The 24,069-nt window shown below is 57.1% G+C and overlaps 1 protein-coding gene and 1 long non-coding RNA gene across 4 annotated transcripts in view; one reads left to right on the top strand and one right to left on the bottom strand.

The window, feature by feature from the left end:
• Positions 1 to 2,657: 2,657 nt before the first annotated feature.
• On the top strand, positions 2,658 to 7,326 carry LOC136297276 (uncharacterized). 3 transcript variants are annotated; one of them, XR_010723122.1, is made up of 4 exons: positions 2,658 to 3,293; positions 4,128 to 4,210; positions 6,105 to 6,221; positions 6,659 to 7,326. It is a non-coding gene; the product is annotated as an uncharacterized lncRNA (long non-coding RNA). The 3 variants fall into 3 exon arrangements; XR_010723121.1 differs by lacking the exon at positions 2,658 to 3,293 and having other exon boundaries at positions 3,670 to 4,210; positions 6,659 to 6,736; positions 7,123 to 7,326; XR_010723120.1 differs by lacking the exon at positions 2,658 to 3,293 and having other exon boundaries at positions 3,670 to 4,210.
• Positions 7,327 to 15,706: 8,380 nt separating this feature from the next.
• Positions 15,707 to 24,069, bottom strand: part of LOC136297530 (uncharacterized) — a 156,826-nt gene continuing 148,463 nt past the window's right edge. Inside the window, exons 6-7 of the mRNA XM_066197470.1 lie at positions 22,308 to 22,396; positions 15,707 to 18,110 (exon numbers count right to left, since the gene is read on the bottom strand). Coding sequence (XP_066053567.1) covers positions 17,884 to 18,110; positions 22,308 to 22,396 — 316 coding nt within the window. The 3' untranslated portion in view covers positions 15,707 to 17,883. The remainder of the gene's footprint in view (positions 18,111 to 22,307; positions 22,397 to 24,069) is intronic.

Here is a 24,069-nt window from a genome sequence, read left to right as displayed (position 1 = left end):
TGTCACGGGTCCTGCGTTTTCCTTGCCCGTGGCTAACAGGAGTGATGGATGTTCCTCAGGAAGTTCTGCAGCCCTGCCCGAGCAGGGGAGCGTGGCAGGGCAGGAGCTGCTCACTGAGCAGTGCGTCCTTCCCACAGGGAGCTCCAGGGCTGGGAGGGATGGAAAAAAGCAGTACCTGCCCTCACTGTGTAGTGTTTGTTCCTTCCTCTCAGCTGTCAAGGAAACCATGGCATGGGCCACTTACCCAGCTGGGATTGCTGCGGTTGCTGACGTGTCCTGGCCTTTTAATCCGGATCCAAAATAGCTTCTCCACCCCTCCATTTGTGCTGGCTGACAGAGCACCTTCCACGGTGCCATCGTCTGTTCTCCCGCCTGGGAATGAGGCCCAGAATGCCAAAGTTTTTCTTAGAATCGTAAAATCACTGAAGAGTTTGGATTGAAGGGGACATTTAAAGGTCATCTGGTTCCAACCCCAACCACCTTCCACCATGGTAGAGGAGCTGGGGAGGAAGGTCTCTCAACCAGGCATTTGGAAAAAGAGAACCAGAGCAGAGAGGTAGAAGTGGTGACACTACAACTTTTTTATTTCTCACACAGGAGGAGGAGAAAGGTCAGGAGAAGCGTGAAGAGAAATCTCCAAAGTTTCCACAGCCTACACTGGCAGTGGGATTTTTGTTCATCTTTACATGCAGAAAAGAGCAGGGATTTAAAGTAACATTGAGGGGCTGGAGCGTGTCCAGGGACAGGAACGGAGCTGGGGAAGGGGCTGGAGCCCCAGGAGAGGCTGAGGGAGCTGGGAAAGGGGCTCAGCCTGGAGAAAAGGAGGCTCAGGGGGGACCTTGTGGCTCTGCACAACTCCCTGACAGGAGGGGACAGCCGGGGGGGGGTCGGGCTCTGCTCCCAGGGAACAGGGACAGGAGGAGAGGGAACGGCCTCAGGCTGGGCCAGGGGAGGCTCAGGGTGGGTATTGGGAAAATCTCTTCCCTGAAAGGGTGGTCAAGCCCTGGAACAGGGCAGTGGTGGAGTCACCATCCCTGGAAGTGTCCAAAAGCCCCATGGATGTGGCACTGGGGGCATGGCTCAGTGGTGAACACAGCAGTGCCGAGGGAATGGTTGGACTCGACGATCTCAGAGGCTTTTCCAACCTAAACAATTCCATGATTGTAGCGGGCTGTTCTGCCTTTTGGCCTCAGTGGGGTCCTAGGTTAATCTGTGCTTAGCACAGCCCTGCATCAGCCATCAGCAGCTTGGCCCCTGCGTGGCTGTGACATGCGGGGTGTCCCTGTCCCTCCTCCCTGACAGGATCAGCAGCAGCCCAAAAGCTGGAGGTACATCCAGCCCCAGCACCACGTGTGTGCCCAAATGCTCCTCAGCTGGTGGTGGCAGTGCTCCCTGTGTCCCACTGACATCTCCCTCAGCTGGTTTCACCCCTCCAGCTCTTTCCCAGAGGATCACAGGAATCTCTCCCACTGTAATCAAAACCCTGAGGGGACACTGGCTCCTGTCACAGCCGTTCCAGACCCAACTTCCCTTGGTGGGGGAGGATTTCCCCTTCCACAGCTGCAACAACAAGGGGCCCTGACTCACTGTCTGCAGGGCGCAGGGGACACGAGAGCTCCACTCATGGGAGTAGGAGCCAGGGCAGGGGGTCCCAGGCCCATGAGCCTGAACTCTGCCTGTCCCCACGGGATTTTCTTCTCCTGACCCTTGGGCTTTCCCTTTTCCTGCTCTTTTCAGAGGGTGATTTCAAGGCAAGGTTGGCATCTGTGTGGTCCTGTCGTGGCTGCACCCTGGTGAGCCGCTAAACACCACCAGCTGCTCAGTGACCAAACACCTGCCAAGGAGAAGTGATGAATGAATTCCTTATTTTGCTTTGTTTGCAGGCTCAGGTCTTGCTTTATCTATTAAGCCACCTTTATCCCAACCCTCACTATTCCAGCTGTGCCCCCATCCCGCTGTGGGGACTGAGGGAGGGGCTCTGTGGGGCAGAGCTGCCCACTGGGGTTAACCCAGCCCAGCTCCCAGGCCTGTGCTGGTTCTGGCATTGCTCTCTGTGAGATCCTGGTGCTTTCCTGAGCCATCCTCCTCATGGACCTCCTGTCTGATGCTTTGTGGAGCTCTCCCAGTGGGATTCCCCTTCAGTTGTCAGAACATTTCTCCATCCCCGTCACGGCTGCCGAGGAAGGCAGGAGGAGCTCAGCATGTGAGCCTTGTCAGCTCTGATCTCAGATTCCCATCCTGCCCAGGCAGCTGAGCCCACTCAGCCTCCAGCAGCTCCATCCCCAGACTGGGAAGGAATGGGGAAAGCCACGGGGCTGCTGCTTGAAGGAGCCCTTGTGGGGGAGTGAGGTCAGGGAGAGGGAAAAGCTGCAGCATCACCGAGGAGCACGGCAGGGCACTCACACAAGGGCTCAGTGTCCTGGGCTGGCTCAGGGCTTGTCCTCCCCCCAAAGCTGCACCCACACCATTTGGAGCTGCTCTGTGGTTTCACTGACTCAACTGGTGTCCTTTCCTGTCACCTCCACGTCACAGCTCTGCCATCTGCTCCCCAGCACACCGGGAAGTGAGTGAAGGCAGGAAATCGATCCCAAATCCATCACTGCCAGCGCAGGCAGCCCGGGGAGGGAGCAGGGGCTGAGCCGGGTTGGATGTGGGGGACTCTGATTTCTCAAACCAGACACTGGTGCTGAGATCAGACACGTTACCCCTTATCCCAATGCCCAGGCCCTTCCCTGCTTTGTGGGAGACAAGTTGGTGATGTTCATCTCTAAGCCCAAATGGAGCCAGGGGAGCAGAGCAGGTTGTAGCTTTGCCAGTGACAAAATTACTCTGGGACAAAAATCTGTGTGTTGTAGGCAGAGGCAGAAATTTCTGAGTCTTCCTGAAATGTTTTGTCAGTCCTGTCCAAAGCCACTGCAATCTCAGAGCAGATCTGCTGGGGATGAGAAAAAACATCTTTGGGCAAGGGTTTCCAGCCCGGCAATCCCTTGGTTGAGCCATAAACACTCTTTGCCCAAAACTCTATCAGTGCTGTGGTGTTTTCCTGTCCTGTGAGGATGGCAGGTTGATAAAGCCCACCTGGATTTTCAAAGGGGTCTCTTGAAGCTGAGTTCCTGTGGGAGGAGAGGGGAGGTTCCTCTGTGGCTTCAGCCCCGTATTTAACGGGCTAAAAGGCAGGAGACAAATTGCACCAGGCAGGCTGAGAGCAGTAGGAATATTTCTGACAACATATCAGTAGGGAAAAAACAAGACTGACTGTGAAGGGATGCAGAGGGACCTGACCTGGATGTTTGGTGGGTCCAAGGGCCACAACGATGCCATGAGGGCTGGGAGTGCTGGGGAAGAGAAGGGTCCAAGAGCCCTTTCCAGGGCCTACAGGGGCTCCAGGAAGCAGGAGAGGGACTGGGGACAAGGCATGGAGGGACAGGACACAGGGAATGGCTTCCCACTGCCAGAGGGCAGGGCTGGATGGGAGATTGGGCAGGAATTGTTCCCTGGGAGGGTGGGCAGGCCCTGGCACAGGGTGCCCAGAGCAGCTGTGGCTGCCCCTGGATCCCTGGCAGTGTCCAAGGCCAGGCTGGACATTGGGGCTTGGAGCAGCCTGGGACAGTGGGAGGTGTCCCTGTCCATAGCAGGGGGGTGAAACGAGATTATTGTTTAGGTCCCTTTCACCATTCTGTGATTTTATGATCTCAAAAGGATTTTCCTGTCGTGGATGCTTTTCCCATTTAACTCCAGGAACAGAGGGATGCTCCAAGTGTGGGGTGTCCATGTAATGTCTGCAGTAGTCAAAACCTCAAAGCCCCCTCTGAGATCTAGAAATCCCTGGGAAAGAAAAGAGAGGAAGGAAAAGCAACCACAGCAGTGGGTTGGGTTTTTTTTTCCTTTGTTTTAGTTTAGCTTCGCTGCCTGCAGCTCTGGCTCTGCTGCCTGAGGAGGGACCTCACGAGCCAGATCGGGTGCAGAGGGAGGCAGCAAAGGGAATGGGATAGCCCTGGGGCTGCTTAATTCAGGAAAGGGGCATGGAGGAGGCATATGAAATGATAAACTGGAGGTGCTTGTGTCCCCGGTGTAAGTTGAATGAGGCTGGGAGGGGCAGGTTTAAATGCCGAGCTGTCACTTCCCAGCCCTCCTCTGCACAGGATGTCGCGGATCCTGACGGTTCGTCCGGGTTAAAAAAAGCAATGGGATACATTTATGGAATAAAAAGGTGGGAGGATGTGAGAAAATTCACCGTTTGAGGAAGATGAGAGCGTCGGTGGGGGCGTGAGGGAGTAATTGTGAGCTGCAGGGAGCGGAGGGGAAGGGAGGAGGCAGGAGGGAAGGAGCAGTCTGCCGGGTTCAGGCTGTGGTGGGAAGGGGGTTAGCTGGGGGGAGAGACGCGCTGTGGGAGGAGGATGGCTCTGCCCGGAGGAGCAAGAAGCTGTCGCTGAAATTTCGGGCTCAGGAGAGGGATCGGGAGCGTGGGAGAGCACGGCGCGGGGGGAGAAGGGGCTGCTGGCTCAGAACGGGCTTTGCAGAGGCAGGACAAGCGCTGCATTGAGTGCCGGCTCCTGCTTCCTTTCAGCCCGGTCCAGCTCTGCCCCAGCCCAGCTGGCAGCTGGGGGGACACCCCCCACCCCCCTCCTTCCTGCAGCCCCAGAGGCTCCGCGCACAAAGCCTGGCAGCTCTCAAAGCTCCCTGTGTTGTCTGCGCTCACCAAATGCTTCATCCCTGCTGCTGCCAGACCCCCAGGGGCTGTGACCCAGCAGCGGCACCCACGCAGAGCCCAGCGCCACGGAAACACCCACCGCGAGCGGGGGACGCCTGGGGAGGGGGAGCGAGTGGGAGATGTCCAGGTTTGGGGGCTGTGGGTCCCCTTGCAGCCCCGCCGTGCACAGGACACGAGTCCCCAGAGCCATCTCCTGTGCACACCCCACTCTGCTCTTGCTTTGCTGCGTTTCAGGGCTGAGGACAGACCCAGAGGTGACATGTCCTGCCCACTGTTCCATGTTCCTCCGTTTGCAGCGGAGGCAAATGCACCAAGGAGGGACGAGGGGGATTTTCAGGGATGCTCCAGGGCATGGGGATGGTGAGAGAGGGGTGCTTCGTTTGTGGTTGTTATTTAGCAGTCTCCAGAAGGATTTTAAATCCTGCAGCTTCTTTCTGCACAGTTTTACGTGCCTGCCTTTGGAGGAAGGGATGCTTCGGGAGCTGGGGAGGGGAGCACGGGAAGACTTTCAGCCCTGGAAGAGTTAAATCCTCACGCCTGCAGCGCCTGGGCAATAACTCAGCTGCTGCTTCATATCCCTGGGCAGGTCCCCTCCCTTCTGCCGCCTCCTCCCAATGGTAAAAACGCATCTCCCGAGGCGCCGCCGGCAGGAGCGGGGCCGTGCCGGTGCCAGCCCCGTGGCCGGGGCAGTGCCACATTCACCCCGTGCCCTCGGCCACCCGGTGCCCCGAGCCGGCTGGCCCTCGGCAGCTGCTCTAATTCGGGGTTCCTGCCTCGGGCGTGGCGTCATGAGCTGGATGAGCTCAGGCTTTAAGCCACAAAGGCTTCTTAAAGGGGAGAAACCCCTGTCTGGGTCTGGTTATTGGGACACCAGCGCCGGCAGGCGATGCTGGGCTTAACTGGATAATGCCGAGGTGTGGAGCGTGGGGGGGCCGGGGGGGCTGTAATCCTCTGCCGGCACAACCCTGTGAGAGCCTGGGGGCAGCATCCTCTATCACACCAGCTGGCCTCTCCCGTGGGATGCACAGGGAAGGCACGGGATGCACAGGGAATGAATGGGATGCACAGGGAACACGCGGGATGCACAGGGAAGGCACGGGATGCACAGGGAACACACGGGATGCCTCCTAAGGAGGTTGCGTCTGGAGCTCTGCAGTCCCATTTGGGTCACAGTGCTGCCCGTTGAGGGCTCTGAGGTTCTCTGTGGTTGGGGTGAAAACAGGGGGACGCCTGAACCCTGAACGCGGGGCACTTTGCAGCCCTGAGCCCGTGGTGGCAATGTCTGAACTCCATAGTGTCCCCAGGTCTGGTGGCTCCTCCAGCCCAGGAAGGTCTGTGCCAGAGCTGGCCTGGACGAGCTTCTCCCCGTTTTCACCCATCACCTTGTTTACAGAACCAGCAAAGCCAGCGAGGTGACGAGAAATGGAACATCCCTGAGACCATCAGCTGCTCCAGCTGGACGCTGAGCCTGGAAAAAGGCAGAAAGCTGCTGGACCTAAGTGAGCTTTCAGTAAGTAAAATAAAGTTCCACTCTGGGACCACAACGATCCGTGTGCATCGTTGTGAAGGGTAGTTCCTTCTTCTGGCTCTTGGGGCTGTTTGTGGCAGGACTTGTGCTGGTTTAGCTCTCCTGTCCCATCTTGGGTCCATCCCTGTCAAGAGCTGAAGGGTCAAAGGATTCAGCCAAGGGGAGGAACATCCTCTGTGGCTCTGGTGGTGGAGCAGGCTGGGCAGAAAGGGACAGAGTAAAGCCCCAGCCATCCCTACAACCCCCTCAGTGCTGGGGTGACAGCCGGGGACCCCAGGTCTGCTCTTGCAGGGTTCTGGCTCCTGGTGGAGTTAACAGAGGGAACGGCTCTACCCCCGCTTGTGCCTTACATGTCTGGAGTTTTCTTGTTCTAATTTAACATGTTTATAACACTGAGCTAATGGAGGGATCCATAACAGCCCAGCATGACCCGGGACTGGCACAGAGCTGGCTGCTATCACATCCCTGCAGGACGAGGCAGGCTGATCCCAGCCCGGGTAAGAGCTGGGGTATTGGGAAGGTGGAGAAGGAAAAAGGGTGACTGGAATGCTCGTGGAGAGAAGGCATTAGCACCCTCTGATCTGGGAGAGCCCCCCGGGGGGGGCTGAGGCAGCACAGGTGTGGCAACAGGGTCTGGGGTCACCATTTCCTGCAGGAACCTCTGCACACCAGAGCGCTGCTGGGAACGCTGGTCCCTCCCAGGGTCACACAGAACCTTTGGGGCTTTTCGTTTTAATGCACTTTTCATGGAATCACAGGAAGATTTGGGTTGGGGGGGACCTTAAAGCTGGGCAGGGACACCTCCCACCGGAGCAGATTGCTCCGAGCTTTTATGTTCAATAAGAGTAAGCTCAATTGTAATAATAATTCCATTTCTTCATAGCATTTGGGGCATTCCTGGGGCTCGCCATCGCACCACGGGCGGGGAGCTCTAACAAAAAGCCGAGCAAGCCGAGGACAGCGTGTCCCCCGTGCCAGGTCAGCCCCGCCACCCCTCCCGGCACGTGGCAGGGCCACCGGTCCCCTCCCGGCGGCTCTTTGCGCGGGGCACAGCGCTCGCTGCTCTCTCCCAGCTCCCTCGGGCTCTGCCATCCCAGGGGCTGCGGATCCAGCGGGGCCTGATCCGTGTGCGTGGGCCCTTGGGGAGGAGGTGGGGGCGTTCCTGCACGGGAGCTCAGCGCTGGAAAGGGGAAAGGGAGAGAAATGCTGATTTTAGAAGGCAGAATTTGCTGTGGTTCGGCCTCTCGCCACAGTCCGGTGATGCCTTGGGAAGGCTGACCCGGAACAGAGACTGGACAGAGCTGGAGAATAAAGTAGGGATTGATTGAAAGGCCTTTAGGGTTCACCTTGGGCAGGACAAGAACCTGGCCAAGGCTACACCCAAGGTGGACCCAAAATGGTCACAAGATGGACGACTGGTCACAAGGTCTCTCACTTTTATAAGTTTTGGTTCATTTGCATATTGGGGTTTGATTGTCCAGTTACAGCTTCACACTGTGAGGTCCCATCCTTCTTGTTCCTCCCTCCAGCCCACCCTTGTTTGTGCTTTTGGGCCTGAAAACTTGGAACAGTTGTCCTTGGTGTCCATCTGGAAAAGCATTTGTGTTGTCTCCCTGCTGTGTGCAGAGCTGAGTGACACTGACTGTGAGCTCAGAACTGCACCCCTGGGCACCACAGAACCTGAAACACAGGAAAGCTGAGACCTAAGGCATCACCAGGGACTCCCTGCTCAAACCTGGGTGAACAGCAGCTCCGCTGTTGCTGCAGGGGTGCGGGATGGAGCTCTGGACACACGGTTTGATCCCGTCCCTTCAGGAAGGGCTGGGGAGTCAGGAAGGGCGGGTCCAACACCTGCGGTGTGAGAGGGCTCCCTGTGGGGCCAAGAGCTGTGCCACCCTCGTGGCCCAGTGCCAGTGCTGGTCGGGGCAGGCGGGAACTGCCAAATGGCCTGGAAGGCTTCAAAGTGAGAGAGAAATTGGGTATGTGAGCTGAATCCGAGCCAGCCTGGAGCCCTGCCTGGGAGTCTGTATTGCCTTGTACAAGCTCCCTTTTTTTTCATGGCTTTGCAGCTGTGGGAAAGGGATGCTCTGAGAGCAGGGTGTTATCGTGACAGCTTTTATGTACAAAAATGGAGAAATAAACATGATTTTTGGTAAAAAAAATGTGATTTTTTTTTGTCTCCATATCATAATTTCGCTGGTGCAGAGCTGAACCCAGAGCGTTGTGGCACTGAGCTGCAGGGAGCTCATCCAAGCTGGAGGGGGCAGCTGAGGAGCTGGAGCAGCATCACGGCTGTGGTGGGCTGGGTGCTGCCGCCACATCCCTGGGGAAGGCTGAAAATCCTGTTTCCTGCCCCAAAAATCCACCTTGGCACACCAGGTGTGGTGTCTCAGAGCCCAGACACAGGCTCTGGGGGATGGAGTTGTCCCCCCTGCCCAAATGTCACCAGGGCTGAATGCCAGGTGGGTAGGAGGTGGGGAGGACAGGAGCCACCCTCACTGTCCAGCCACGAGTCACGATGGATATTCCCCAGGGACAAACCAGCAGGCAGAGCCCAGGACACACCACTAGAGCCTTTTTGTCCCTGAGGGTGTGCACACCTGTGTGACAGGTCTGTGACAGCAGTGTCCCTCCTGGTGACCCCCCCAGAGGGTCCCTCTGCCCTTGAAGTCACACCAGTCCAGCCGCCGGCTGAGTTTAGAGGTCAAAGCAGCCAGAACTGGGCCAGGCTGCAGCTCCCTGCTGCTCTGCTGGGATGAAGGACACATTCTCCCAGATGGCCACTTTGGAGGGACAAATGTGCATCCACGTGGCCCTGGCTTGGTGGCACGGGAGGGGTTTGTCCTCGGGAGCGGTTCTGTGCAGGGCCTGGAGCCCAGGGACACCCCAGCCCGGGCTGTGCTCCTGCTCCAGAGCCCAGGGCAGCACAGGGACACCCCAGCCCGGGCTGTGCTCCTGCTCCGGGGCCCAGGGCAGCACAGGGACACCCCAGCCCAGGGGTGCAGCAGCTCCTGCTCCGGGGCCCAGGGCAGCACAGGGACACCCCAGCCCGGGCCGTGCTCCTGCTCCGGGGCCCAGGGCAGCACAGGGACACCCCAGCCCGGGCCGTGCTCCTGCTCCAGAGCCCAGGGCAGCACAGGGACACCCCAGCCCGGGCTGTGCTCCTGCTCCGGGGCCCAGGGCAGCACAGGGACACCCCAGCCCGGGCTGTGCTCCTGCTCCGGGGCCCAGGGCAGCACAGGGACACCCCAGCCCGGGCTGTGCTCCTGCTCCGGGGCCCAGGGCAGCACAGGGACACCCCAGCCCAGGAGTGCAGCAGCTCCTGCTCCGGGGCCCAGGGCTCCTTGCAGCAGCTGTTCTGCTGCCCAAGTCCTGCTGGCACCTCATGTGGGTGCTCCAAGGGGTGCCCAGTCCCTCCCTGCGGCCAACCCCAACCCCTCCTAGCCGGGCAGGGCTCCTGTACCCCCTGCCTAAGGTGGGGAGCAGCCCTGTCCCCCCTCTCTGCCACCAGCATGGCCACCAGCCAGGCCTGTGTCCCAAAATGTGTCCCCATCCCCCTCGGCCATCCGAGGAGTCCCTGTTGCTGCAGAGGTGTGGGATGGAGGCAGCTGAACAGCCCTGGCTCCACGAGGCTTTCAGGTGTGGGTCCCCACAGGCATGGGCACACAGGGACTGCTGGGATAATTTAAAAACCAGGGCACAGACCTGATTACTGCCCTAGTTTGCATCAAATCTCAGTTTGGGGTTTTTTTAGCAGCTTTTTGATGAGCTTGTCACTGACAAGTTGCTAATTGAGGAGTGGGAGGCCCACAGTGTCCTGTGAAAATGGGAGAGAAAAGAAAAGCCAGGATTTAAAAAAAAAAAAAAAAAAAAGCAAGCTTTTTATCCTGGGCCTGACTGCAGGGACCAGAGGGATGGATAGAAGCCAGATTGGGGTGGCCTCAAAGACACCACGGGGGTGGTGCTCAGTCAGGGGGTGGGGACACCCCAAATCTCTGCAGGGGCTGGGAGAGACCCCCTGAGCTTCAGCAGGGACACTCCTCATCCCCCTGGGGTGCTGCAGCAGTGGGGGAGGACTCTTGGTCTCTAACAACTGCAGGCACCCCCCAGCACCGTGCAGAGCTCCAGGCTCCACGTTTTTTTATTCCACATCCCCCCAATATATTCATTGATTTATAAATTCCCTACACGTACTGCTGGGCTAACAAGTACACTTTAAAGCATAAACTAAAGCACGAGGTAAAAAAAATGATGGGGGAGAGATGAAAAAACACTGTTTTTAAATATTTTTGAAGTTACTAATGGTACAAACCACATTTTCTTCCTGCACCCCTGTGGATTATCTCTTACACCCCACTGTGGGGATGGTGGGGTTGAAGGGATCCAGCCTGGCCCCCTCCCCTGGCACCCAGGAGCCCCTTCCCCATTCCCCCTCTTTCCCTGCCCGGCACAAAGCAGCTTTGTCTCCCTCTTCCTGTCCCTCTGCTCCCATCTGGCTGCTGTCCCTCCCTGGCTGCTGTCCCATCTCGCTCTGCAGCACCAGGACTCTCCTCCCCCATTTATCTGGGGTAGTCCCTGCCCCCATTGCCCCTGGCAGCTCACAGGAACCCCCCAGTCTGGAGGTGATGGGGAGCATGGCAGGGTCCCCACTCCCAGTCCTGGCAGCCACCCACATCCTGGGGACCAGCGGTGCAGGTGGCACTGGACAAGCCCTGGGCGCTGCTCCCCAAAGCAGCTCTGGAGCTGGGGGCTCTTGGGGGCCCTTTCCTCCTGCACCCCTTGGCTGAAGTGGCTGCTCTCCCTTCCCTGTGCCAGCCAGGCTGTGTCACCTGGAGCTCACCCAGGAGGGCTCCTCTCAAATCCCAAATCAAATCCCACCTGTCTGAGGCCTGTGGGACAGGAGGGGAGGTTCCCAGGAGGTGTCTCTGCTTCCCAGCCCAAAACTGGCAGTGGCTTCCGAGCCTTGGTGAGCAGGATGCGCTGGGCTCCGTGTCACCCCCATCCCTGTCCCCCCTGAGAGGAACACACCCCAACACAGCCAGATCCGTTCCCTTTCGTGCTCCCAGAGGCCCCAGAAAACCTTGGGGTGGTTTGGCTCAGCATTGCTGCCCGTTCACGAGGAGAGGGGGCCAAAACCCCCTCCCCAAACTGGGCATTTTGCCACGTGCCAAAGGGACAAGGGTCAGGCAGGCAGCACTGGGCACGGGCAGCCCCTGCCCCTTCCCAGAGGAGCATTTTGGCTTTTCTTGGCCTTTTTTGGGGTGGGGGTTTTGCAGACCTCTGCCTTTGCCCCACCTCTCGGTGGTTAACGGGGCCTGCAGATATCCATGAGGGAATTAACTCTGCCTGGCTCTGTGCTCCCAGGGACTCCCCAGGGATGGTGTGGCAGGGGCCAGCCCGGGTTCTGAGGAGCAGAGGGATGTTCCTGCCTGCAGAGGCAGCAGCACACCCTGGGACCAGGGCCATGGGCTGCTCAGTGACAGTGACCCTGGCAAGTCCCACCCACAGCACTGCAGGAGCCACAGCAAGTTCCAGTGGAGTGTGGGGAACACACACGGCAGTGTCCCCTTGGAGCTGAGCCCTTCCAGCCACTCTGTGTCCTACCAGCAGTGCCCGGAATCTGCCTGGTTTGTCCTCATCCCTCCTGGCATCGCTCTCCTTCCCTGCCTCTCCTCCTTGCCCTCCCCTTTCGCAGCCCCATCACCTCAGGTTCTGGCTGCTTCCCTGGGACTGATCTCCTCGGGCACCCGGCCACCAGCACGGCTGGGACATGGGCTGTGCCCCACAGGGAGGACAGACAGACAGACAGACAGACAGAGTGCTCTCCCAGCAGCTCACGGCACAGACCACCACAAGGTCACACAGGCTGCAAAAGGGCAAAATCCCACCACATTCTATTTTGTCCGGAGAGTGGCTGAGGGCTGGTGCTGCTCCTCCACGTGATAGAAGAGCCTTTGGCAGCCCCCGAGTCCCAACGGGGCCGGCCAAGGGCCAGCAGGGCCCTCCCTCCGCCCTCTCCTTCCCCGTGGTCACAAGGTTTCAGTCAGCAAAAGGCAAATTTTATTCCATCTACGCACGCTTTGTTATTGTTATAAATAATAATAAATCACAGCGGCGCGAAGTGGATTTATGGAGCAGGGAGGGATGTGGAGGATAGTGAAACACCTTCTCACTTCCCCTTCCAGGAATGTGAGGTGTGAGAGGAGCCAGCTGTGCTGGGGGAAATAAAATCCCAGAGGATCTGGGGGCTGTGGGCGCCTTTGCCACCTCATCCCCTGCTATGGACATCCCCTCTCCTCACCCGGCCCTTTGCACCCACTGTCCCCCTGGATCCCTTCGGGACATTTTGTATCCCAAGGACTGCGATTTCCGGGTGCTTTATGATGGCATTGGCTGCCCTTCCTTGCAAGGCATTCATGGGGGGAGAAACCCCTGCTGCCATCAGCTCCCAGGAGTGTCTTCTGCTCTGAGCAGGCTCCAGATCCCAGTGTCTGTGTCAGACCCAGGGTGACCTCCCCCTGCCTCTGGGGACCCCAAAGGAAGGGGTGAGAGAGAGCTGCACGAAAACTCAGCTTTTTTTGTAATTTCCACCCCCCACCCCTGCTTTGCGGGGTGAAGTAATGACTGGAGGAGCGGCCGATGGGACTCAGCCCATGACCACAGCCTGATGGAGATTCCAGCTCCCCACCCAGCCCTCCCTGGGGCCCAGTGACAGGTCAGCTCAGCTCACAGGTCCGATGGAAAACTGGCCTGGCTCAATGGTTTTTGTTTGTTTGTTTGGGTTGTTTTGGTTAGTTTCTTTTCTTTTTGTTTCATTTTCAAGGTCAGTTGGGGAAAAAAACCAAACATAAAAACCCCCCAACCAAACAAAAACACCATCCAGGACTACCTGTGGCATCCGGGTGCTCCAGCTCTGCCAGGAGCAGGAAGTGGGTCGAGGACAACCCCCAGAGGGGGAGCAAAGGGGTCTCCACCACTCTGTGACCTGTTCCTGTACCACCAAGAGTTTCCAGCCCTGCTGCCTGTGGAGTCTGAAGGTTCCCTGGCCCCACACCATGGTTGTGCCTGGACAATGACGGGGAGGGGAGAAAGAGGTGCTGAGCTAATCCCAGGGGTGGGGTAAGGAGATGGAGAAGGGAGAGGAGCAGCAGCAGGAGGGCACCAGGGTGGAGGAACATCTGAGACCCTTCTGGCTGCTGAAGGATGCTCAGAGCCCTCCTGCATGGACACCCTGGCCCAGGCACGGGGGCCCATCTGGAACTGGCTGCACCCCTCAGAGTTTGCTGGTGAATCCCCACCTGCCCTGAGGGGGACACAGCCACTCATCCCCAGCACCGGGCACAGAGGCCGGACCCCACAGCCCCCCTCCAGGCAGAGCCCCGCAGTCCCCACCAGGGCTGCAGTGGAAGACCGCCCGTACCTCTCAGGACCTCCTTCCCAAGGCCGGGTCACCCTTCCCGGGAGCAATGCCATGAGCCCCGCCATGTCACTGTCCCCAGCGCCTGCCAGGGGCTCTGTCCTGCCACGCTCTTTGTGTCCCTTTTGTCAGAGCTGTGACTCCAGCTCTGTTTCTGTTGGCCTCCCCCGTGTCCCCGCCTCAGCTCGGGAATTCCCCCAGCTCGCCACGCTGCACTGAACACGTTCCCGCTCCCGCCTGTCCCCGGTAATTAGCGCGGCTGACCGCGTTTCCTTCATTAGCGCTAATTGGCCAGGTCTGTGTTTGCTGCTTCCCCTTCCTGGCTCTCGCCGTGTGCCCTGGGGTAATTTCAGTGCAAGAGAGAAGAGAAATGAGATGAAACTCGATGTTCCCCCTCTCACTGCACCCATCCCGACACCGACACCCGCAGCTGGGACACGGGGACACCGCGGGGCTCAGGGCAGCGGGGAGGCTGCGGCTCCTCAGGCCAAACCCACCCCGGAGTTCTGCGAAGCCTCTTTGCTCCCCAGCAGTGGAGACTGTCACCCCTCTGGGGACCCACTGGCATGACCACCCCCGGTTCCTTCACCAGCAGCCCTCAGCACTCAGCTCCGGGCACCCGGTGGCATCGCCAGCCAAGCATTCAGTGATGCCCAGTGCCCCGGAATGAAGCCGCCCCGGCTAGGACAGGTGCTGGGGACAGCCCGCGGGTGGCACCTGGAAGTGCTCAGCCCTGGTCCCATTACCCTGTGGGTCGGTGGGATTGATCCCCACCGTCACCCTGGAGCCGCCCCTGATGCACTCCAGGTGATCCGGCATGGGAGGGACAGCAGCTCCGGGGCTGGGGGCAGAGGACACGGTGTCACAGGAGCCCCAGAGCTGCAAATCCCTGCCCGGTCACTGCCCTGAGCCCGGCGGCCTCCCCTGTGGGCTGGGACCGCCTGTCCCGAAGGAGGATGCTCTGGTTAGAACCCCCCGCGTGTGTGTGTGTGTGACCAGGGCTGTCCCCAGGTGTGCAGGGGAGGAGGGAGAGCTGGATCTGTGGGATGCAAGGGAATTCGGGGAGACGGATGTCCCTCGGAGAGGTGTGTGGGGATTTTCAGGGGTCTCTGTGCAGCTGGATGGGGGTTTGGTGTCTCTATGGGGCGCTGGGGGATTTGGGAAGTGTCTGTCAGTCTGCAGGAGGGCTCAGGGGGTGCTCGCTGTGTGTGAGGGCAGAACTGGGGGGGGTTTGGGGGGCAGAGGGTGGAGGGCACAGACCTGCACCTGGACAGAGACACTGGGTGGGGACGGAGGGGAATACAGGGATGGGGGCTGTGCCCTGCACACCTGGAGCCTCCCGTGCTCTACAAACAGGGGGGATCAGCCCCAACCCCCAATCCTGGGCTCTGTCTGTCTGTCTGTCTCCTGGGACTGTTCTGCCCCCGCCTCCTCCACCCTCCCCCTCACATCTGGCCAGCAGCAGCTTATTTTTTCCTCCAGGGTTGCGACACCCTGAGCCATGGGATGTTTTTCCTCAGCCTGTGTTGGACCCCCCCTGCAGGAAGAGGGTGGGAGGATTGTCCTGGTCAGGGAGGTCACAGTGCCTGAATGCCCTCCCACCCAATGTCCCCAAGTGCACAGAGGGGACACCACGGAAAGCGAATCAGACCAGGGTTGCAGAAGGGAGAGTGGATTCCTGCTGGTGATGGGGAAGGGTGATGGAATCCCAGCTGGGTCTGGTTGTCCAGATCCTCTGGGACTGGGCAACAGAGACCAGACCCCTGCCAGTGATGGAGAGGGGCAGCTGGATCCTCTTGGGGCTGTGGCTACTGACCCCATTATGTCCTCAGTCATGATCCACAGCTGTGTCACCTTCTACTCAAAGGCCTGGGCGACCAGAGGATAGGGGTGCCATCCATGCAGGCCTAGGGGACACAAGACTGGGGGTGCCCCAAGAGCATCCCCACCACTGGAGCCAGGCAAGGGCTGAAACACCCCCAGTCAGCAGCACTGGGATGGCCAGACCCCATCTGTGCCTCCCTTTTCCCATCAGAATAAACACCATTCATTCAGAAGAAACCATTTTATTATTTTTTTTTCCCAAAGAAAAAAAGCAATATAAATATTAGAGTATAAAACTTGCGTGTAACACATCGACATTGGTCTATATGGGTATAAGAAGGATATAAGCATATATATAATATATAAGTATAATTCAATATTAGACACATTGAAAGGGCAAACGTGTTTCATTTCACGTACACTCGGAGCACAGACCACATGGAAAGAAGATACAGAGAAAATTGAAAATACTGATGTCCACAAGTTAGTTACCGCGATTAAAAATAACACGCCACTAAATACACAACACTCACTACGCTACCTCAGATTGCAGATTAAAAAGAAAATATAAAGACTACGATTCAGCTACAGCATTTCTAGAGGGGGGACAGGTGGCAGCTGCAGGGGACAGGGTGGGAACCGCTCCCAGTGCAGCCAGTGCCGGAGGTGGCTGGATCTGGATGAAACACGGAGGATGCTCCTGCTGCCCTGGGTTTGGGGAGGGGGCAGGCGTGGGGAGAGCCTGGCTGAAAGGGCTGGATCTGCTGGGTGAGTTACGTGTTAGTGATTAAAAAAGGAAAAAAACAACACACACCCCCCTGGGAAACTCGGCGTGGCCCCTTCCTGGCCACTCCACAGCTCCTCTCCTGGCTCTGGCTACACAAAGGCCCCATCTGCCTCCCCCGGGGGCTCAGAGCTGCTCTGCTATGGGAAGCTGGCCTGGTGCTTTGCTGATGGGAACATGGAAAAACTCTAATCCTCATCCTTTAATTCTCCCTGCAGGGTATAAAGCCCAAAGCCAGCAGGCGCATCACTTCCTCCGGGCTGGCCCCACATGGTCCCATGTGACATGTCCCCCAACTTGGAGCATCACCCCCTGCTCTTGGGTCCCTTGTATGGATCTGGTCCCCAAACGCCACCAAAACAACCATCACTTACTCGGTCACCAACTCTGCACCAAAGCCATGCACCGGCAGCTCCGCGGATCTCGCCCCTTGGGGCGGGAATCACCTTGCAGAACCGCCCAACCACCCCAAACAGCCTTTGGGGCCCGAACTAGAAGCAATAATGAGTTTCCCCAGCCCACCTGAGCCATCCCACCCCCTCCCACCCCTTCCCCAGGGCAGCCCCGGGGGCTGCCGGCGCGGTCACCCCGCGTGGGCATGCGAGGACTTGTGCGGGTCCGTGGAGCTACTGCGCTAGTGCAGGTGTGAGGTGAGGGACGTGCATGCAGACACCGTGTGCAGACAGTGAAGCGTCGTCCCCGTGTCCCCTGGGCGGGGACCTGGCCAGGCCTGGCCGCCGGGGAGCGAGGCTCTCTTAGCCTTAATTCCATAAGAACATCGACTGTACATATAAATATTTACTGCAAAGAAGGTTTGAGATGTGTCTGCTCTTCGGAGACCCCTAGAACCGCCGGGGCAGCTGCCGCACACCTCGGCATGCTCCTCTTGGAATTCCCTGCCTCTCACACAGCAGGAGGGCTTTTTCCTTATCATATTTCAGGCCATTAGTGGTTACACTTTAAAACAAAACAAAACAAAAAAAATGTTTAGGATGCAGCTTTGCCATATTCCCTTTGACTCATGCAATATAAACACTTTTTTTTTTTTTCCAGATGACAGGTAAGCAGGAACTGAAGCACTCCCTACCAACTTCCAAACTCCAAAATCCATCGCTATTGTTGACTGGGGGTGAATTTTACGAACGGAAAATTTAAGAGCAAAGAACTGTAGCATGGGCTCTAAGCTAAGGACTTCCATTTCCTTTCCAAAAAATAGTTGAAGGGCTATAAATTAAAAGATCCACATTAAAATTATTTACACTGGGCAAAGCCGAGCACAAGCCTTGTGCCTTTCTCGGACTACCTGGGAGTAAATCGGATCCAAAGACATGGCAAAAGACCTTCCTCCCTTGCATATTCGAATACCCGAGGGATTGTATAAAACATTATTCACAGGGCACTTGTTTGCGTTCGGTTTAGATTCTGGATTGGTTTTCATCATGAGACCTGAGAGCAGCGAGCCCCTGCTCTCAGCTCTGATGATGACGAGATACATTCGCAGCATTTCCTACTTTTGCACCACAAAAAAATTCACATTCGTCCTCCGGCCTGGGCTGTGGTTTTGGGGGAGTGCTGGAGCCGGCTGCCCTGTAGCTCTAAGGTCTCCTTTCTCTTCTTCACTACTTCTTCTCTTTCTTCCCGGATTTCTTCTTGTTGCCTCCGGCGGGGGCGGCGTTCTTGGCGTCGCGCTTGCCGGCGGCGTTGGTGAGGGTGGCGTTGCTGCCCGGGATGTAGACGTTCTGCCGGTAGTCGGGGACGTGCTGCAGGGTGAACTGGGGGCCGTAGCGAGCGCTCAGCCCCATCGTGCCATTGCCGCCGCCCAGGGTCGAGTTACCGTCAGCAGCTTCTGTGGGGAACGCCGGGGAAGGGGGGAAAGAGAAGGGCAGGATGTTAAAGCCAGCTGGAGACCCTCACCCCAAGCCCCAGCAGCTCCACAGGGTGTCAAACCCAAACCAACATCACCCTTCAGCTCCCCACAGGGCTGTGCTGGGCAGCCTGGCACAGAGCCACACCCCCCCCCCCCCCCGAAACTGCCCATTACAAACATATTGTGCAGTCACACCATTAGTGATGCATTAAAGGAAATCCAATATTTATTTATTTTTCCGCCGCATTTAAAACCCTGCCCGCGGTATTTTTCTCCAGCCAGGTTTGTTCAGGGAGCAGGACACGGCAGACGAGAAAGAAAACCCCTCCCCTGCAATACCGCAAAATGGCTCTAGGAAGCCGAGCACGAAGGAAATCAATGCCAGAGCGTGTCTGATGGTCCAGATCTGGGAGCAGGGGGAGGGGAAGGCAAATTCATTCCTGTCGCTATGCAAAGCTCCGGCACGGAGCGAGGAGCGGGGAGGGGCGCAGGGCCCCCCCGGGATGCCGGGGCTCTGCTGGATGCTGGAGAGCAGATGGAGAGAAATGAGCAAGGGGGGATGGCAGGGCTCAAGTGATGCTGTTGCCATGAGCTGCTGCACGGTCTGCTCCAGTGCAGCTGCCTGTGCACGGCTCAGGGTGGGATCCTTGCACAGGAACGGTTTGCTGAAACTCAGCCTTTGTACCAGAGACTGTGGCTCCCATCTGAGCCTTTAACTGCCTCATGCTCAAGGCTGGGGCCAGGCTGTCCTGGAGGATGGGGACACCCAGCAGGAGCACCCAAAGGGCCCAAGGCAGAGCCCAGGGGTGCTGCTCCTTCCTTTCACAGGCAGAGAGCTTGTGGGAACAAAGAAAAACAAGGAGCAGAGGTGGTGGGCTGGGTCTCCTCACGTTTCTCCTCACTCCAGACCAGCTCTGTGCACGCCTCCGTGTTGCCTAAGCAGATGGAGGTGGCCAAGGCAGCCAGAAAGCTGGACAAAAAGCTGGACCACATCCCATCATCCCCCTGAAATATGACTGTGTACACATTCCCTTTGCAGGGGTCGGAAGGATGAAGCAACTGCAGTTTGAAAAGTTGCAGCTGCTCTGTTGGAGCAGGCAGGGAGGAAAACACAGCGAGGCCGAAAACAGGCGTGATATTGTGCACTAGGGCAGGAGCCATGGTGAGTAAACACAGCGACCCAGGGCAGGGAAATGCCTTTCACTTCCCACTCTGGAAGCATTCACCGCAGGAGAATTCCTCCAGAGTCCCCATGAAATGGGTTCCAGATCTAGCAGGGCTTGGAGGACCTTGTGCTGGGAAGATGTGTCTGTAATTAGTGATATTTATTGCTAATCCTCACTCGCCTGAGCAGCAGCTTATTTCATTAGAAACCAACTCAAGCCCATACCCATCGAAGTGTTAGAAATGGTCCCCCATGGGATGGGATGACTGGAGATGTGCAGGGACCATCTCACAGGTGGACTACAGCCTCCAGCCATGGGAGAATTGTTTTTTCTGGACTGTCCCAGCTGGAGTCAGCCCAGTGAGAGGCTGGGTGGACTTGGGCACCTTCTCTTCCCTGGGTAGTGCTGCCCTGTGTCCCTGTGGGACCATCCCAGCACTCTGAGCAGTGAAGGGCTTGGGGTGCCAGCACCTCCCAAGTCCCCACGAATTAATTTGCAGTCTCAGCACAGCTTCCACCAGGGAGAAAAAGGCACTGGTGAAATTCCCAGCCTGCCAATCAGCCCCGGGTAAGGGCGACCGGCTGTTTCTAGGTAACACTGACATTAAGGCTGAAAAGAAGAGAGAACAGGAACAATAGAGGGTAATAAATGGGCACCGAGGTGCTCTTGCCAAGCAAAGGACTTGAGCTCTTGTTGCTGGAAAGGTCACGCTCGGCCTGTACCAGCAGCCTGTCATTATCCCAAACGGTCCTGAGGAGGAAAACAAGAATTTGGGCTTCAGCAAAAATAACCAGTGAGTGGCTCCATCGCCCCCGTGGGCAGAGGGGAGGCCGGGGGCAGCCCCAAAGCATGTGTGGCTGCAGCTGCTGGTGGGGTTTTCAGGGGACCCATTTTAGCGTGTCTGCCCCTGCCTGGGGGGACAGGGACCTCCCCGGGCTGCCTTTCCGTCTGCTCTCCCACCATCCCATGGCACCTCTCTAAATTCTCACTGGGAGCCAGAGTATTTTAAGGACAGGATGTCTGCCCTTGAGTGTCTGGTGTCCTGGAGCATCTGTGCTCCTCAGGCTGTCCCAGCAGCTGCCTCTGCCCATTCAGATCGCTCAAAACATTGTTTTTTCATATTGTTCCCAGTTGCAAGGCAGGAAGATCCGGAGGGGGGATAGCTGGGAAGAGAGACAGAACCCTACAGCAAGGTCACAGCCCTGGGGGAAAATCAGGTCTCCAGATAACTCTGACCTGCGATCGTAATTTAACCATTGGGAAAGGGATTTCATCCTCAAAGGACTGGATGGTGCACGGCTGGCGCTGCCTCCTGCTGAAGCCGAGGAAAACCTCTGGCCCAGGGGAAGGATGCATCCAAGGCATCACCTGTGTCACTGTGTCCTACCTGTCACCCCGGAGCTCCAACAGAGCTCAGTGGGTGACACTGAAAGATAAGGATTATTTAAACCGCCAGGAAATCACACCCAGGGATGGGTAGCACAAAGCTTAATGGGCAATTAGCGCTGTCCCTAATCAAAGCCGGCTCCAGTCAACACTATTGGCTGAAAGAGAGAGCAGAAACGGGGAACAGAGAACAAGGGTGACACGAAAACACTGTGCTGGAGGAAAGGACTTGTGCTGTGTCCCCATCCACACGCCCAGCACAGAAAGGGCCTGAAAAGGATGGATAAGGGAAAGCCATTATCTGTAGGAGGGATTTGATTTCCAGCAACCCCCTGGGCGGACTGGAGCCTGGGAGAGGTTAGGGCTGTGCGAGACTCGGGGATTGGGGGGGATTTGCTGCAGTAGGGCCCGGGGCTCCATGGAAGTCGGTGCTTAACCTGGAAGGGACCCGCTTAGCTCTGATCCTGGGGATTGCTGGAGCAGCAGCCAGAAAAACAGCTTTATTTTCCAGCAAGGAAACCGGATCTGGAGACGCTGGGTGACGATAACCACGTGCAACCCCAAGGGCTATTTTTCCATGGCCGTTTTTCAGAGCAAAGACACATTTTCACGTTGTTTCTTTCTCTTGAATGTAAACAACTCCCTTGCCCCAGACCTTCGCCCCCCTCCCCAGCCGCGGCAGCTGTCTCCTGGTGTCTGCACAGCAGCGAAGTTCAGCTGCAGCAGCTTTCCAAGAAAGCAACACCAAAGCCATTCCTCCTCCCTCAGATTCCTTCCCTCCCAACAGCTCAAAGGAAACATCCTAAGCATTTTGCACAGGGTTTTATGGCTGTGCTTCTATTTTTAAATCGAGGGGGGAAAGACTTGGAGGTATTTATAAATAAAGGCTCTATGAAAACCAGGCTCTTTATCCATAGTGCGGCCCAGAGTGAAAATTGTCCTTGTTTTATGCAAAGCCACGGAGACTGTGGGTGCGTGGGAACATCCCTCCCTGCCCAAGGCTTCTTCACTGCCATAAACCAGAACAAACCAACCCAAAATGACCCCAGACCACCCTCCTGCAAATACAACTGCAAGGAGGCAGCAGCAGCCAGTGGGAGAAACCTTGGTGAGTCCATGGCTCAGCAGAGGGATTTGGGGAGCTCCTGTGCACACAAGGTTTGTTGGGAATACTGTCAGGCATTCGCTGTTTCCCTGGTCCAGCCTCTAGCCACACACAAAATTCCAGCCCTCCTTCCTCCTCACCTTACAGCAAGTTTAATTTACTGTGACTTTCTGGAACCAAGTAGTTTATAAAACATCACCTCCAGACTGGCTCTTTCACGTAACACAACCACAGCACAGCCAGATGGTGTTGTTCCAGTGCAAAGCAAAGAGTTTGGGTGGAAAAGGTGTCCCTGTCCACAGGAATCAGGTATCTCCTCTGCCTGGATCCTTCCTGACCCCTCTCTCTGCAGGGACACCAGAGAGCTGGTGGGCTTTTCCACCAGCTTTGGGATCTGTGGAAGCAGAGCTTTTGCAGCCAGCCCAGCTAACCCAGATAAATCAGTCCCACAGCATCTCATCTATCAGCATGAACCCGAGAGCAGGAGTCAGGGTTTTCCCAGGAGTCATGGACACCAACCGTTGGCTGAAGCCAGGATCATGGCTTGGAGCATCTCCGTGTCAAACTGGTTGTTGGGCCAGGCTCCAGCTTCCTCTCCATTCTGGGAGCTATGGGAAAAGAAAACAAACAGCAAGTTACTCCAGTTCAGTCAGGAGGAGTGGGCTGGACCAGTGCATGCTTTAAATCCTTCTATTAAATAGTACTCAGGAGCCAAGAGGTGTCCATCCCTCACCAGGCTCTTGAAGAATAACCACCAAAAGCACTTGGGGACTCAGTGGTGCTTCTAGCAACACCTTCCTAACTCCTGCTGCCTTCAGAGGCTACAGCTAAGCATCTCATCTCCTCAAAATCCCACCAGTATGGAAGCACAGAACGGTTTGGGTCAGAGGAGAACTTGAAGATCATCTAATTCCAACCTCCTGCCACGGGATATAATGTAATCCATTGCCAGAATTACAATGCAATATCATAAAAACTGATATAAAAACTAAAGCCCCAGAGATGCATCTGCACCTTTGTATGACCAGGCTTTTTTGCAGGCTGGGAGTGGATGCACCTTTCAGGCTCTTTCAGGTTACAGCTCCATTCTGCAGCTTCATTCATGTGATGGAGGGTGAGAAAACCCCATGGTGTGGTGAGATTTGGGATCATCATGGAGCAGCTGCCTGGCATCACAGAACTTACTCTGAAAAGAGTCCAAGATCAGTCCTGGGGGAGGCTGGAGCAGCGGGAGAGGAGAACAGGGAGCATCTGGGCATCTGCCTTGGTTCCTCTTGGCTGCTGGGGGTGCTGAGCACCACAGATCTGCCTGGGAAATCTCGGGGGATGCTGAAAGACTTTGTCTGAGGAGGTTTTGTGGCCGAGGCTACAATCAGCACTCTGTGTGCAGGCTAACAAGTCCTGCTTTCATGTCTGCCAGGTGTCAGCTGTGCTCAGCCACCGCTCACTGCCCAGGGCTGTGTTCCCAGAGCCCCTCCAGAGCCTCCACACTTCCTAAACATCTCACCAGCTTCCTGGGGTCCCCTCTGCTCTGTCCCTAAACAACCCCACCACTCAGATCACTGCTGTCTCCTCTCCAGTAACTGCTCTGACTACCCACAGCCCTTTCCATCCATTGGAATACCACGATTTGGCTCTGTGCTGGCTCCCGTGGGACAAGGGCTGCCCTGCTCTTGCAGCTGAGAGCCCTCCTGAAGTCAGATAGGGGAGGAGGAGGGGTTGGAAAGCCCTTCCCATGAATACACCTTACCCCATTTCCCAGGAAAGTGTTCAGACCACCAGGCTACAAAGCACAGATGTGGCCTCCTCCACCACTGTGGTCCCAGCCCTTACACCCAGGAGCTGCCAGACCCCAACACCCTGCTCAGACCCCAAGGCCCTGCTCAGATCCTGAAGCCCCGCTGAGGTCTCAACATCCTGTTCAGACACCAGATTCCACCTCAGGCCCTGAATTCCTGCTCAGCCATGCTCAAGCACGGACACCCCCAGCTCTGGGGTGTCCCTCTGGCAGCTCCGCCTGAGCACTCAGTGCCCTGCACACACGGCGCAGGCAGGGCCGGTGCCAGCTCAGTGCCACGTGAGGGGCAGCAGATGGGCTCCTCACGCCCTGCTGGGCACCCCCCTGCCTGAGTGCCCCCTCCACCTGCCCCCACACACACAGAACAGGCTCAATATGGACATTTTGGAATTGGGATGGACCCACAGGCACAGCCTTCAAGGTTGTACCTGCCACAGTGACCTCGTCGCTGCATCAAAGCTCTGCAAGGAGAGAAGCCTTGAA

The sequence above is a fragment of the Chamaea fasciata genome, unplaced genomic scaffold (assembly GCF_029207755.1).
Source record: "Chamaea fasciata isolate MVZ Bird 193981 ecotype frontalis unplaced genomic scaffold, bChaFas1.0.hap1 SCAF_15, whole genome shotgun sequence".
In the NCBI taxonomy this organism is placed as follows: domain Eukaryota; kingdom Metazoa; phylum Chordata; class Aves; order Passeriformes; family Sylviidae; genus Chamaea; species Chamaea fasciata.
This window is presented reverse-complemented; position numbering and strand designations above follow the sequence as displayed.